The following is a 17,060-nucleotide window of genomic DNA, read 5'->3' on the forward strand; positions in this document are numbered from 1 at the left end:
CGGTTGAAATTTTTTTGTTCACTTGGCTTCCGAATTGCTTCTGGAGAGTATCATTACAATATTCGTTGTTTTTCTAATTCATTCTTGTTATGGTATGACGTAATAATATGTATACGGCTACTGGTATGACGTAATAATATGTATACGTTTTAAGATGGATATCAGTTTTGTTTTGAAATTATGCTTCAATATCATAAAAAGTATGTATCGGACAAAATGACATAGTATCCTGATGGACAAAACGACATAGTCTGTCATTTTGTCCGATTTATGTCAAGAAAATATATTTTTGGGAATAATATGGAATTTTGTTGATTGATTTCCACATGAAACTAATGAGCTCATTTTCATGTTGTTTTGTACTCATTTTGCACGTACCATACGTGATATAAACGGAAATTCTGCTATGTATCTTGTAAAAAATATGATATCCTTTGCTATTGGAATTCTTTCACTACTTCCTCAGTGACAAGGCATAAGAAAGCCAAAAGCTCGCAAATGCACTTTACCGCCTTATTTTAACAAAACCAAGGCTAAATCTGCTGCGACTAATCCAACCAAGAAGAAGAAACATGAAATTTCTGAAACATTATTCAATGATGAAAAAAATCCTGTGGTTAAAAAACAAGACCGTTGAAAAATAAAAAAGTCGTTGACGATGAAGAGTTCGACACTGAACCGTTTCAAATTAACAATAAAAATGAAGATGTCGATGACTGCCCCTGCATTTATTGCAATGACATTTTTTTTTTCGTTTCATATCTGGTGAGCAGTGGCTGCGTTGCATGCAGTTTTTTCACGGGGCTTATACATCGTATGCTACTGACTCGAGAACCACAACCTTCATATTTTCGAACTCTGCATTCAAATTTTATGTGTGTCATTATGTCTATTACTAGTATGTCATTTTGTCCTTAGTATACGGACAAAATGGATTTTGTTAGAAGACAAAATAATTTCTTAGATCTTTTATTTTTTTGATTTAATTCAATTTTCAGCTTATAATACTTAAAAACAATTAACCAAAGTTAGTATTTAGCACTAACATGGGATATATGAATATATGATTGAAAACAAAACAGTATTTCATTTTGTCCACATTTCTCCTACATATTTTCTAAATTCAGTAAATTATGAGAAATACACTTGGTACTTTTCATATTAGTTGTATGAAAATTATATTTTGGGCCATCAGTACGTGCTTCAAAGAAGAAACGAAAATGTCGATAAAATATTCTTCGATCACAGAAATAGTGGTTCATTCATTTTGAAGAAAGAATATTCTTTTTTACCATATACTGAACAACAGCATCACTAGTAAAATATATGGCCGTAATTCGGCGAATATATGTGGCTGTAAGTAGCGCAGCAATCCTTGTTCCACCAAGCTTCTCGAAGCAATAAATGCAAATTAAGATCTTCGCAGACAACAGTGAGAACGTCTCCCCAGAAATAATGCTTTTTCTTGGCAGAATCGCGGAATCTCGTATCATTCATTCCAGAGGACTAAATTAAAACTGTCCTTTCACGTTGAAAGGAAGCCGCCACCTATACGAATTCAAATTTTTTCATTCAATGCAAAACGTAGTTAAGCCGGGTCTGAGAGAAGGAATACCTCAAATGGAAATACGATGAATTCATCATCCTGTAGATGGGTCACTTCGGGTGACTGAGATCCAATTGGCGTCGGTTGAACAAAGAGGAATTACTGATACAAATGACTGATTGGTTTCTCGTTGTGACTCCTATTTAAGGTAGGACTTAGAAGTCTATGAATAAACATTAGTGGTTCCCCCGGTAGGTTGTCTAGATGTAATTAAAGCAAAAAATAAGGACGAGATGTTTTCATTTGAAAGTCCAATTTCTATTTGAAATATCTAAGAAAAATAGCACTGTTTTCGAACATTTGTCCAAGGTGAGATTTCCTCTTAAGATCTATCTACAAATAATTCAGCTTCTGAGTTATTCTTTCAAAAAGAAATATAATAAAAAATAATTATTTGATAGAAATATCAAAATTTTTGGACGAATGACTTCTTCTGGAGTGTATTCGTAAGATTGAAAATATATTTTATAATACAAATTCAAAATTTGACTGAACGAGTTTATTATAATTTGTATTATTATAGTTATTCCTCTATTTATTCCCTTGGTGGAATCCCTGGGTTTTGCGACTCTATTGGTTTGTTTTCGGGGACCGATTCCTGGTCTACAAAAGCCAGCTAGGCCGACTTTCGTGCCCACTTTGAACGGTTTCACCCCTAGAACATCCCAGAGCTGCTGCTGCGACCTGCCCTGCAACAGACTAAAATCATGGATTAAGAATTAATATTTACAGACCATTTATTATTTCAGTATCTTAATGAGTTCTATTGATAAAATGTGAAAACTGAGCACAACTCCCACCAATAAGAGCGACCAAATTGCCAGGCGTCAGCACGAGCACTATTTCGAGCAATGAAAGTGACCAAATCGACACATTATTTCGATAGACAATCAACTATTATACTGAAATCTATTCAAAAGGACTGGTTAGACAGTAAATTGCCTGCTCCCTTATTCATTCCTGGGAATATCCTTGTGTATTAGAAATATTTATGCATAACTCAAGTGACTTTGAATATACTTTATTCCAATAAGAAGAAAAAATCAGTACCACAACGAACTAAAACCGATCCTTCGTCGGTGTTGGATCATATTTTATTATTAAACGGTTCTTGATAACTCCCCAAATCAATTCTATTGATGAGATGTGAAAACTGAGCACAACTTTCACCATATAAAGGCGACCAACTTGCCACGCCGTAGCATGTGTACTATTTCTAGCAATGAAAGTGACCAAACCGTCACAAACGATAAACAATTAACTAGCATGCTGAAATTTATTCAAAAATACTGGTAGGACAATAAATTACCTGCTCTCTAATTCATTCCTGGGAACTTGAAATACCCTCGCGTATTAGAAATATGCTGGCATACCTCAAATGACTTTGACTATACCTTATCCAAATAAAAAGGAAAAATCAGTACCAAATCGAACTAAAAATCATTTTATTGATCCCCCTACGGACCACATTGGTATATGCGAATCATAAGACAGATAATTAAGAATCGATAGATGCAGCCAATTGATAAAGTACCCAAATCAGTACCCGGACCGAAAGTGGACTATTTTAGCCAATAGAAACAACTAAATTGACACATTCCAGTGTTACAAAGACGAACTGCTTGTTACCGGAGTTTATTTAATAATACTCTTAGGCAATAACTTCCCTGGCCCCAAATGAATTTCTGGAGAGTTGGAAAACCCTGGTACAATCGAAATATCCTGGCTTCCACCAAATGATTCTAGATATACTATCATTGATTGCTGTTTCTTTTCAATCTGAATATAATACATTCAATTTAATTGGTTGCAATCGCGGTGCCATACAGTATGGAGTTAGCAGTAAGGATTCCTCAAAGAGTGGCATCAGCATTATCGACTCAATTGAAATTACCTGAACACGATTGTATCCGGTTACGTGCATGTCACGTTGAAATATTCTCTTTGTATTCCGGTTTGCCAGATTCTGGGTCACGTAATGACGAAACAGGCAAAACCAATTAGATTGTGCACAATTCGCATTCGAACATTTTTTACGCTGACGGAAAAAAATGATGTACGAATTCCTCTTTGTTGGACGAGAATTAACGTACCTACGTAGGTTGCTAATTGGTGGTGATATGTTGAGGTAAGCATGCATGTCGTATGATGAACCAGTCACACGTGGTAGGATTGAATTTTTGCGCGCTTGTTTCCCGAACAGAATGCTACCTATATCATTTCGTCACGATGTCTGTTATTTTGGAATTTTGAACCAGTAATGGTCTCAAACGATAAGGTTCGACTTACCGAATCCGTCAGCATATTAAATTCTGCACCATATTTCTGGAAGGGAAACCTAGAAACTTGAAAATTTCGCTGTAGGTAGATATCTTGAATGCTGCAGTTATGATTGTTGTAAATGGGCAAAATTCGAAAAGGGGTTCCGTAAATATGACAGTTCTAACTCTTGTTTTCCTGATAATTTCAAAACAAGAAATTTCTCCCGAATGAATTTCCGCATTTAGATACAGATTATAGAAAATTCAGACGAAATTTCGCGTGTAATGAGTTTTTCGATGACAGGTTTCATTTTGAATAGCCCTCTTTCTGGGCAGCAGTCATGTCATTTTATGAAATTTGAAAAGTGAAACGAAGAAATTAATAGAAATTAAACGATACAGGCTTCCAGAATACACTGAAATTGTTAAAATTCACTACAAGTGAAAATGTTGCAGTCACCGTTCGCAAAACTTAAGCACTTTTAGGTCGTCGTGAAGCACTTTTGTGGCCAGAAATAATGGAAAAATTCGAACTGTTGGAACAAGCGATGTGAAAAATCGAAAATGTGTGCGTTGCCCAAGAACAACTTAAGATATTATAGCTGGAGGTCGTAGAGGGGACGAAAACCTAGGTTTGTCTTTTCCTCGTCGGTCTTGAGAAGAAGGCATTCCATAAACGACATAACACCGTATTTTGTGTAAAAGTAAAAACTTACGTTTATTTTCAACAAGACGGCGCTACGTGCCACACAAGCAACGAAACAATAGCAATTTTGCAAGGAAAGTTTCTTGGCCGTGTTATTACTCGAAGAGATTATCACAATTGGCCACCAAGATCTTCTGATTCGTCAATTGAGTCAGAATCGAGGTGGGAATAACACTTATCAAGCAATATTTCTTCTTATCGAAAAACAGGTCTTTATCAATACACGAGACCTGTATTTATACATTTTTCGAACAACAACAAACACAGAGGGTTTCTAATTTCATTATCAAGATTTCTGGGGCGTATTTTTCAGGTCAAAATAAGACTACACTAGAGACACTACGGAGCGTTAAAGTTCATTTTTTTTTTAGTTTTCTCTTCATTGATCTTTCAGTTTTTGAGATATTAAGATCAAGCTTGAAATATATTTTTGTTAGATTTCTTATTTTTTTAGGTACTGTTTAAGGGAATTCGTATATTAGATCACAAACAAAAACCTTTACGTATTTGTAAAGGTTTTTGTTCTCATTGTCTGATAAGTGGTTATTAGTTTGTGTTGAAAATTTCAATTGAATATACTTGCGTAAAAATTATAGGACACAAAAAAATTAATGAACAAAACAAAGAATTCATATTATATGTTAGAATACACCAGCGGCGGTCTACAAAAAAGTGCTTAACCCCTAAAAAAAAATATCTCCCAGTAGCTTGTTACAATCACTTGGAATAGTGGATGATGTAAACCCCGAAACGTAACCTTTATTTCAAATTCTATGTTAATATCTCAAAAACTGAATAAGCTAATAAGAAAAAATATAAAAAAAAATTTGAAATTTTAACGCTCTGTAGATCGATAACGAAGCGATTGCAGACACATGATTGTGAAGAAAAAGTTGAAAAAGACTCATTTTAACCTGAAGATTACGCCCCTGAAATCTTGATACTGAATTTTGAATCACCCTGTATAGTGTCACTTAACCTTCAATATCTCTATCCAGACTTTACTATATGTTTCAAAATTTTTAAACGAATCTTTTAAAACTTGGTACTAACGGGAGCAAAGAGTAATATGGCACTGACGGTGCCATCTGTGCGTCATGCCCTTGACTTATTGAATGACGTAGTATTGCTACAATTGCTGCAATGGACTAGTTTCATTTTTTTGTTAAGGATTAATTCTAAAAATTTAAGTAAAATGAAACAAAAATGTGGAAGAATCATTGAAATATCTCTAGAAATGAAAGAGTTATGGGACTTTGAAGTTGCGTTTGGAAGAATAATTTCATAGTACGTGTAAGTGTCGTGACGTCACACACTAGACGACTGGTATTCGCAGAGTGCTTACGAATTCATTGGTGCACAATCACTTGTGCCGTTCGTGTCGTGTTTTGTTAGTTACACGATGGCTGAAATAACTTACTATATACATACATATAAATTCCTTTTTTCTCTTTTTACTTTTTACTCCTCACATAAATATGTTTTGCCATTGATAGACTTCAACAACCAGTACTCAACTACAAACTGTTTATGAAACGTTTTTTAAATAAATCATCGTTATAAGTTGAACCATGATGTAGCAAACTCAAAAGTAGATACTTACTTGAAAAGTTTAACTCCTTTTATTTCTGCACTGACATAAGATGGATTTGAAGAAAAAAACTCCATCACTGCGAATATATCTAATTTAGGCCAATTGTCACTTTGTCCTTTCACGAAGCCTTCTTCCATTATGGTGACATAAAAACAAAACTCGAGTTAAAACTACACTGTACAACTACAAACGGCGCGAGAGCCTTGGCGCGGCTAAGTATTTAAACGTAATTTATGGTGTAGCGATCACAGGCAAGAGACGTGACGTCACAGACCAAAGACGTTCCGCGGTAAAATACGTAAATTTAAATAATCTATTTCTCAGTCATTTATTGACGGATTTTCAAAATTTTTTTCTATCGTGTCAAATATAGTATTATCAACATCACTAAACTAGTCCATTCGCACTGAAAAAAATCTCTTCAAACTCCAGTTCAGCGACGAGAAAACTGGAAGTGTCCTCGAAAGTCCGACAAATAAAAATGGGTATTTTTCGATATTCAATGCCCAGTTCGCAAACATCCAGATCTGGCTCGGTTATTCCGAATGCACATATATTATTCCTCTGAAGGTCTCCGGTGCAGAGTCGTTATGTCCGGAACAAGCAATCACCCTTGTCAACGAAACGCTTTCACCGAAAAGGTGATGATGAAACAAAGGGAAACGCGATGTCAACGAATAAAGAACTGTTCGGAGTGTTCGGAATATCTCAGCTTTGGTTGAATGCATTTATTCATTGAATTTCAATGAGGCAGTTCACCATTTTCTCCACTTAAGGGTATTTATGTTTCCAATTGTGAAGCAAGGAGGGTGGAATTAAATGTCATGCTCCGCATAAAAGATTCTGATTGCTTGATATGAAAAATGAGGCTGAATTTCTTAGGGTGGCTTTTGTCAAACAGCTTGGGAAAAATTATCGAAAAAAAAAACTGTTGTTCAAAGGAATCTTTTTCCGTTCAATTCTTATCATGGTGACTATCCGTTTCTGATTTAAATCTTGCGAGAACGAATATAAATTGAATTTTTGCATTCAGCGTGTTGAATAATTGAACTTTTATCTGGGAAATATCGAAATAGAATGGTCTTGCGACTGTGGAAAAATTCACAACCGGACTATAAAAAGAATCATTTCAACCCAAGTCCAGGAAAACAAACAGATAAGTCAGTACATACTTGTAGAGAATGCATGACTGATGGATGTAACATCTTAATCAAATAGAGTATCATTATTACATCCAAATGTTACTGGAAAATAATAACTATCATTATTGAGTAGTGTTGCAATTTTCAAATTTATTGTTTCACTTTACCGCGCGAATGAAATATGAGGTTATATTTTCTCATTCATAATTCCGAAGGTATACAGTTGACATGCAGTTTATGTTGCTCATGCATTTAACTACATGACTGTATGAAAAATCAGGAAATTATGATCTCTAGAATTGTGTACATTTAGCACTTGTGTTACTCGTTATCTCAAATGGTGTACTTGCTACTGCAATGAACTATTACTTTTACAACCTTGAATTAATTTCAGTGTTATCTGATTTCAAGCTCTCAAAACACCTGTATTCATTTCCTTCTCGCATAAAAATTTTTCGCAACTGACGAAAGTTAATATTTCAAAAGTTTCTCTTCATTTCAATTTTATAAAGGTTTGATGCAGATGATCTATGTGACTGAACTTAATAGACATAAATGTTGCATTCCCTATTTAAATGCTATAACTTGGATCATTTTAAGCTGCTGATCGAAAGGTTCTTTCAGAAAATGAGCAATGTTGCTTTACTAAGAATGTTTTAGGCCAGTAATCTTCAGCATAAAGTTTTAATTTCTTGATGTTCATATTTATTTCGAGTAAATTAGGTTCTTAACATTGAATATAAGCTCCACAAGGTTAAATTCTTCATTTCCTTCTTTAATTGAAGATAAGTTAGCATTATCCACAAGTTCACATTGGTAATTTTTTTGTGTTCACACCATCTACTAAATTTGGCATAGAACAATTGCTTCTTGCTTCTCGACTTTTAAGGAATAATTGTAGATAACGCATGTAAGCCGTTTCATCTATTCCGGGTTCTCTAAATCGGACATTCTTGAACTTTGAAAAAATTAAAAGAACTACGAGCATTTACGGAAATAGAAGTCTCTTCCATGTCTTTTGACAATAAATATCATGAAACATGACACTGAACCAACTATCTAATAATACATAAATTAATGCGCCTTAAAGCGGTTGTGCAGTGCAGAGCATTGAGTCCAAGATTAGAGACAGAAAGATTGAGCCTTATGTTACGTGACCATGATGAAGAGGATAAAGATGTTCGAAAGCCAGCCAGTGAAAAGGAAAGCAAAATTATTTTATCTAAAATGGTCTTTGTCTTATATGTTCAATCAATCAAAACATCGGTTGATTGGTTGGGGGTGAGATGAGACTAAAACACTGATATAACTGTGAGAGTAAGTGGCACCCTTGGGAAACCTTAAGATTGAAGTGGCAGTTTTTGAGGGGACCAGCCTTCTTGGATTTTAAAGGTATTGGTCCCTTTTCACTTGATTTCCGCATCATTTCTTATGGCGGCACTCATGTCGTCTTTCTGTCAATGTTTGAGGTTGAATCGACAATAAACTACTTCCGACAGAACAAATGAAATATTTTAAATGATGCTTTTGATTGGTTTAATCTTTGTACAGCGCTTCCTCTGAAAGAAAAGGGAAAAAGGGACCCATGCAGAGCTGAGTCATCAAAATTACCTTAAACAAAATCTAATCAGTGAATACACCAGTATTTTGAACATCTTTGTTGGAAGTCACGAGGTGTAAACTTCGTGCGTCTCGCCTTTCAGTTAAAATTGATTTCTCTTTCTCTCTCTTCCAGCCATCTACAACTCATAAGATTATTATACTGAACAAGCAGTATGACCAAAGTCATAAATAAATATCTCCGAATTCACTAGACAAGTTGAAAAGAATCTACGATTTCAACGTTTCGAGTATTTTCAATTAAATTTTTTTTCGCAAAGAACTTTGCTCATTGAGACAAATTAAATAGGGCATCTCCCAACTGGTTCCCCAAATAGCAATTGTATGCAAATTACAAAAGCTCGTACGCCGTTGCCATCTTTAAAATGATCAAGTTCTGAAGTTAAAAGGGTAGTAATGTGTTAATGGGTGCCAAGTAAAAAAAATATTGTCATCTAAGATGATTCTTCCTTCACCAATTATTTGAATCGAGCCTTTCTTCCCTAATTAATGAAATAACTAACTCTCAAATTGTAATTATAGCTCTAGAATACTAGAAAATTACTCTTTGGACTCAATTCTTTTTTTTTTCACTTTTTTACTGAATAGAATGTTGAATATGAACCAAATTGGAGAGACACCAGTTTCTTTCCCAAAAGCCTCTTTCAAAACTTTTTGAAACAGTGGTAACACCGATAACACCATCGATCCAATAAAACGTCAGTTCCAGAATATTCACCGTCTAACATTTCCCAACAACTCGACATCGAAATTTCCATAGAGCCATCTTAATCCAAAACAATAAACACGGAACACCCACCGTCAGGTTTCCCTGCAGTAATAATCGGATCAATTATTACTACTCAGTCCCTTTGTTCTGAATTGTGCGTATTGGATAAAGCATACACGTCAAATATATCACATTTCATAATCCCCGCACGCAGCTGAAACTCTGTATATGTTGTTTTATGAAGCTGATTTGTATGGACGATACGCCTCTGTTGCCGTATAGAACATGAGCCCTTGAAGATTCTGTATGTCTGCTAGGCTTAGTGGCAGAGCCCGCCTTGCGTTGACCTTATCGTGGTAGGTTCCTCAATTACTCGAAATTCATTTGTTCCTACTAGGAAGAGAAGATATTGATCGAACCGGAAACGGTGCGATTTTTACTGAACCATTCGATAATCAAATGCATGATTACATAAAAGTAGTAAGGAAAATGACACATTGAAAAACTCGAGCACCTTTGAACTTAATATTTCCATCGAGTAGATAAGTCTAATAGGATTTCATTCGATTGGAAAGAGTGTGGTTTACATTCGTTTGGAGTTAAAGGAATATTAAGCTCTTTAGTGGAGTAGGTAAGTTGAAAATTCAGAGAACGTTGATTCAGAATTTCGCATAGAGAGTGTCTGGTGACCAGTAGGACAATGTGGATGAAAAGACAGAGGACATATGTGCAAATTGAAGAATCATATTTGAAAAAACCTCAGGACTCTTGTTTCTGAAAATTTTGAGAAATTCAAAACGTCTCTAACTTTCAAAACAAAAAATTTCAGGTCCTCAATTAGGAATGTCGTTTTCTCAAAGCAATAAAAAAACTATACAAGTATGTCATTGTTCAAAAATATTCGAATGCAGAAATCGAAACTGCAGAAAAAAATGTTTCTGTTCACATTAATGCCAGAAAATCAATTTTTGCGCGCAAGTTCTACTGCATAGCTTGTCTTTATCAATATATACCTGTAATTTTCGAATCTTAAGCAGAAAATGGTTTGATGTTTGAGTTTAAATCATCATTGAAGAATTTGTTTTCAAATTGAATTCTGTTCTGACGGTGAGAGAGAATAGAGAGGATGGTATATTGGAAATTCCTGGTGTGAAATCAATTAGATTTTATGGGAAGTGAACAGCATTCTGTTCTATTGTTCTGAATATCATAATTAAACTTAATAACATAAAATAACATGATTTGTCTATAATACATCGATTGGTGAATTGATTAAATGGAAGTGTCCATGAATTGTTTCGCACAAAAAAAGAAGTGAATCAAACAATTTCTCGAAAACCACTGGCGATAGAGACAAGGAAGTTAATAAAAAAAAAATCAAGAGGAAAGTAATAATAAAGGGGTGTTTTATTTCAAATATCGAAGTTGTTTTTATTTTTTTGTCGACCTGTTATTGTTATTATTTTTCATATATCTCAATTTTCATTTCATTTGTATTCTATTGGTGTTTTCAGCCTGAACCAAAATATCACCGAGAGCATAGTTGATATTATTATTGTTCCTTAACTGATAACTGGCTTTCTATGAATCATTTAGAAAAAAACTCAATTGTTAAGAGAGAATATCATAAAGTGACTGCTCAGTTCAAAACGAAATTAAAGATTTCTCCCATTCATTTTTGGGGTGTTTTTATATAATTTCTTCGAAACCTAATCTACATTATAGAACGACAATATTTTTGATTTGCGAACGGAAAAAAATATTGGTGAATTTTTGTTTGTTCATATATTATTCAATGTACGAAGCAATGCTATATTTTTAAAATATTCGCGAGAAAAACCCTACAAAAATTATTACAAAAGAGGTAAAACAATAATTTTGTAACAAAAAAACGACCGTCGTACAGTGCTGCCCTATTTATATGTTTCGTGAAGAGAAATAAGATGAAATGAATGTACAACTTCGTACACCTAATGTTACCTAATGATTGATTGATACGCTGAAAAACACGTGGTCACAATCCCTCTTGAGAGTATATCTTGATTGATTTATTTTCACCTTACCAATTTTTTAGGAGATTTGTTGATTTCAGTGGATATTAAATATTTTCAGGACTATATTTAATGAAATAAATTCTTATGTGATAGAAATTTAATTTGAACAAAGTACCTAATTTTCACGAATATTTCAGTGTTCGCGACGATTGTTTCCGTCAAAATATAATTTGAAAAAGCCAGAGTTGGCCAGACAATTGTCACAAACGTTAAATTATTTGTAGATATTACTTTTTTTTATTTCATTTCGAAGTTATATGATATTCAGACCATTCTCAAGGGACGATGGTATGGCTAAATTCAGACAATTATGAAACACTGCTTTGATATATTGAATGAAGGTAAAATAAAGCTTCCACTCACCTTTCCATGGACATCCTACAACTTCAACGCGCATACAAACGGTTCGAACATGTTCACTGTAGGGAAGGAAGCGGATCTTTGATGCTATTATAGGACGGTCCAGTTTCTGTTCCATTATGGTATTAGTGTTTGTGTTCCCCTTTAGGAGCTGGAAAAGATTATTTTGGTTATTAGTTATTTATATTGACTACCTCTATAACGTGATAACCATATCGAAAATTTGCAGAATAATTTGAAGTAACTGATAAAATCAACGGAGTCTCATTTTGGCTATTGATATGTAATTTAAGAGTACATACTTTCAAGTTCTGTATGAAATTTTAAGCTGACGACATTATGGGCCAATAGAAAATTCAAGAAGTATATTCGAACAGAAATACCGGATATTTCTATAATTACAAATCTGAAAAGGGTTTAGATATTGCAGGCATATATAGAATATACATGTCAAGCTTCAGGAAAAATTTTGTGTTAGCTTCATCAGAATCATAGGAAATTGGAGACGAATATAAAAAAAAAGTCACGTGCTTCGTTCATTTGCGTCCTTTGAGACCACAGAACTATATATTATGTATATGTGGTCTTCAAGTTCAAGGGCATAATTGGTGGATGATTGACGAGCGTTTTTGAGCTTCAATCGTTTTTTGACTTCAGCTCTTTCCACATTTTTTTTTTTGAGATTCTGATTCAATTTTCAACTCAGTTGGATTTCTAATATAAGGTTGTCTCTGTGTGTTGTCTCTGTAATATAAGGTATTTTTTATGCTTGAATCTTCTGAGCTGACAACGCTATTAACAACAAATTTTGTATGAAGCTTGGACTGGTTTTTCTATAGATATTTATATACACAATTTCAACTCAGTCGGTTGTGTAATCATGAAATTATGTTGATTCGTTCTGATTTATTGTGATTTTCATTTCAAATTTTATAGTTCTGATTATGTGATAAGAAATGATTATGTATTAAGTCTCCGGCACGGAGCTGTGAATTATTTTGCCATATCTACACTCAAAATCTATATTCTTCCGTTTTCGTGGTCACGAAAATATCAGGTTATTTTATTTCAATATTTTTCTTGAATTTCTATTATAGTAAATTCAAAATACCAAGAACACCAAATATGGTAAATATCAAGTGAAACATGAAATGTAGTGCTTGCAAGATAGAAAAACGAAAAATTAATACGAAAATTTCCAATTAGCAAGTGTTCATCTGATAGCATTCAACTAAATGAAGGTGTGTAGACGTAGACATCTAATGTAGCGTCCATAAATATTCTATAATGAGGAAGGACGATGTTTTCATTTCAATCAGGCAGAGAAATTTCAACTGCATAGCATACCTACTCTGAAAGTTGGAGGAACTAAATTAGAACTAACGAATCATATTGTAATAAAAATGAGAGAAAATTTGAACTAACCGTTGAAGTACTGTTGAATTCAACTCGGTAAATATTCAGAATAAGAAGAAAAAATGAAATATATGCCAGTTGAATACAAAATTGGAAATAAGTGGATCGTGATTTAACATTCACTAAATATTTCCGGAGTTAAACAAATCAATAAAAAGCTTCTCGGAGTTTTCATTTGTTTTGCTTTCAAGAACCGTAACAACTGAAGTCATGGAAGTTCTCTACTGAAACTGATTTTGAATTAAACTCCTAGTTACTTTGGAATTATACCGAATGGACTTGCGACTAAATTAGCTGGAGTGATTCAAAAATACCCATACTTCACCTCAGAAGTAAACTTCTGAAGAACAGTAGAAAATGAAAAGTGATAGAGATGACAAATTAAAATAATATTATTAATTTAATTACACATTTGATGTGATTAACGTATACGTTTTCCATTGGTCGTATTTTCGAAACTGAAATAACAGACGAACATTGACTTCAATCTTATATATTCTTCTACTAGGTGTACAACTTTGGTAATCGAAATAAATAGATCGTAGATGTCATACAATAAGCTTAGGTATTTCTGAATATTATATTGGTCGATTTGTGTCTGCATCATAAAGTTATTTTCGATTTAACATGTCAGCTTACGAGTCGAATTCTCGTCATTTGCGGAAGGTTTTAATTTTCTGCTTCAATATGAAGAAATCTGAAGCTCAGGCTCATCGAATGCTCTCTTAAGAAAGAACGTGTCGAGAGTAGTATCAATGATTCAAGAGCGATGATTTTGACGTCGAAGAGCAGTAGAAGAGAGAAGGTTTTCGAAGATACAGAATTGGAGGTATTACTTGATCAAGACTCGTGTCAAATGCAACAAGAATTAGCAGTGACACAATAAGCCATTTCAAAACGCCTGAAAGTCATGGGAATTATTCAGAAACAAGGAAATTGGGTGCCGTACGAGTTGAAGCCGAGAGATGTTGAGCGGCGTTTGTTTGCTTGTGAACATCTGCTTGCAAGACAAAGATGGAAGGAATTTCTGCATCGCATTGTGAATGGAGACGAAAAATGGGTTCATCACGATAATCCCAAGCACAGAAAATCATGGAAATCAGCTCGGCGTAGTTTATTATGAGTTGTTAAAACCGACTGAATCAATCAGAGGCGATCGTTATCGAACGCAGACATGATAAAGTGATTTTACAGTATGACAATGCTCGACCCCATGTTGGGAAACTGGTCAAGACATACTTAAAAACGTTGAAATGGAACGCGCCGTATTCTCCAGATGTTGCTCCCTCGGACTATCACTTGTTTCGATCAATGGCCCGGCTGACCAGTACTTCCGGTCTTATGAAAAAGTAAAAAATTGGATTGATTCGTGGATCGCTTCGAAAAATGACCTGTTTTGTCAACGTGGGATTCGTACTCTGCCCGAGAGATGGAAGAAAGTAGTGACCAGCAATCGATAATACTTTGAATCATACATTCATAATCAGTTTTTCACAATAAAGCATCGAATTTCAGAAAAAGAAATGGCAGAAGCAAAGTTGTACGCCTATGTAGAATAAACCTTTATGAGGCATGTCGAAAAATGTGTAGTTTTATATAGATGATTCTGTGTATGGATTTTAAATCAAAAGTAATGACTCTAGCTGAAACCTAAATTTGGTAATATAAGTAGAAACATCGAGTATATGCTTATGCGTATAGAAAAAAGGACAATGGTAAAGCGACATTTTATTTCGACTGGATAGGTACAAATGCAGATTGTTCCCATTTTCTCAAATTACTATAATAAGAGGTATATTCGATGAAAATTTAACAAGTATCTCTGATTTAATATAAGCACACCACAAGCTCATGAAATATTGAAACAGAAAATGAGTTTCTAACGCAAATGACCAGTTTGATGCCACAAGTTAGTGCTCAAATATTGAACACCAATCTGGATATTGAATGAGTAAATCGAAGTTATCAGAAAATCTATATGAAAAAGTTTCCTTGACAATTCTACCTCGAATAAATAAAATATCGAATGATTCGTCCCTCGCAAACGGGACAGAACCGAACCACCCAATTTTCTGTAATATATTCAACGGTTCAATAAAACTTTTCAAGCCTTCAACTCTTGAAACTTCCGATTGGTTGCTAGGGTAATTGATAATCGATCAGAATGTCTAATATCTTTCTCAACTTCTGATGAACTGAAAACTGTTTTTCAGGAATTATGCACTGATGATACGTTATTGAGGGGACGGTTTGAATTTCGTTTTATTCGAGGGATCTTCGCTAATTCTATGGATTAACGTAATCGCGCTTGAAATTTTTATGGATCATTGGCCCTTAATTTTATATATTTAGTAGAAATAATGTAGTTTGAAAGAATGTGAACTCTTTACAGATACGAGAAAACATGAATCACTTCGAACACATTTTAATATCTGTAATTGATGAAAAATAAAGACGCTAATTTTCTACTTATTTGTAGTTTGTAAACTCATCACTTCGTGGCAGTTTTTGAATTTTGAACTCAGCGTGTAAGAGTATTAATGCATACTGCACTTGAACTATAATAGTTATTTATAATACAAGTGCAGAAGGCATTGATATTCTTTCACGAGTTCAAAATTCAAAAACGAGCCACGAAGTGGAGAGTTTTGGAATGAACGAGTGGTAGAATGAGCCTTCTGTACGAGTATTATACATTATTTTCTCTAATTCATTGCATTTTCATTGAAATTAATGAAATATTTCCATAAATATATTTTAGTGATTTTTGCATTGGAAAATGTTGGTTGGCAGAACTGATTTCTTTAAGGCAAATTGATGAATTGACAGATAAAGCCGTGGCGGAAAGTTCGGAGTACCAACATAGAATAATAAAATATAACCATGAAAACTGTGCGTTTCTGATATATTCTCGCACGATTTTGTTCTACAAGATGTGGAAGAATGAACCGAATAACCACAGAATTAGAGAAATAACTATTCTGCCTTCCTTTCTAAGGAGCTGAATTGAATTCAGGTGCAATGAGAAAGTATATTAATGCAAAAATCCGAGAACATCTGCCATTCTTTACAAGATAATTAACCGAAAACGAGTAATTGTAACATCAAATGGGGGAATTGAACATTCCCGGTTTTCTTGACTTGATATAAGGCGGTGAAAAAACTTTTGGGGAGACGTCGTACACGTAAATCATAATAATATTCTGAAAGTTGTGAGGATACTAATAACTCTCCAGAGTCTATAAAGAGGAAAAACGCGGAAGAAGAGGCACTTGGGAACTGGAACTCTAATGAAACATAGGTGTCTGCTGATGCATTAATTATAATATTAGACCTGGCTCATTTTGATGAAGCATTTCGTTGTCTCATACACTTTTAATAACCATTTTTAGTAACTACGAAATGAAAAAACTTTCGCTACTATTCCTCCATGGGAAGTTAAATAAAAAATAGATCGGACGTCTACCGCAGTTATAGGCGTCTGTTGAAAATTTTCAGAAAAGCACTAATACGTGGTAATGATCATTTGCGTGATCACCGAGTTATTTCACTCTTCAAATCGGAGAATACGATTATTTTTTCAATTATGTAT

The 17,060-nt window shown here is 34.2% G+C and overlaps 1 protein-coding gene across 4 annotated transcripts in view; it reads right to left on the reverse strand.

Annotated features, from left to right (window-relative positions):
* Positions 1-17,060, reverse strand: part of LOC123672184 (discoidin domain-containing receptor 2-like) — a 354,429-nt gene that overhangs the window by 76,248 nt on the left and 261,121 nt on the right. For all 4 annotated transcript variants that reach the window (XM_045606195.1, XM_045606192.1, XM_045606193.1 and 1 more), the window contains one exon: positions 12,056-12,203. In XM_045606195.1, the coding sequence (XP_045462151.1) occupies positions 12,056-12,203 (148 nt within the window). The remainder of the gene's footprint in view (positions 1-12,055; positions 12,204-17,060) is intronic.

The sequence above is a fragment of the Harmonia axyridis genome, chromosome 2 (assembly GCF_914767665.1).
Source record: "Harmonia axyridis chromosome 2, icHarAxyr1.1, whole genome shotgun sequence".
In the NCBI taxonomy this organism is placed as follows: Eukaryota; Metazoa; Arthropoda; class Insecta; order Coleoptera; family Coccinellidae; genus Harmonia; species Harmonia axyridis.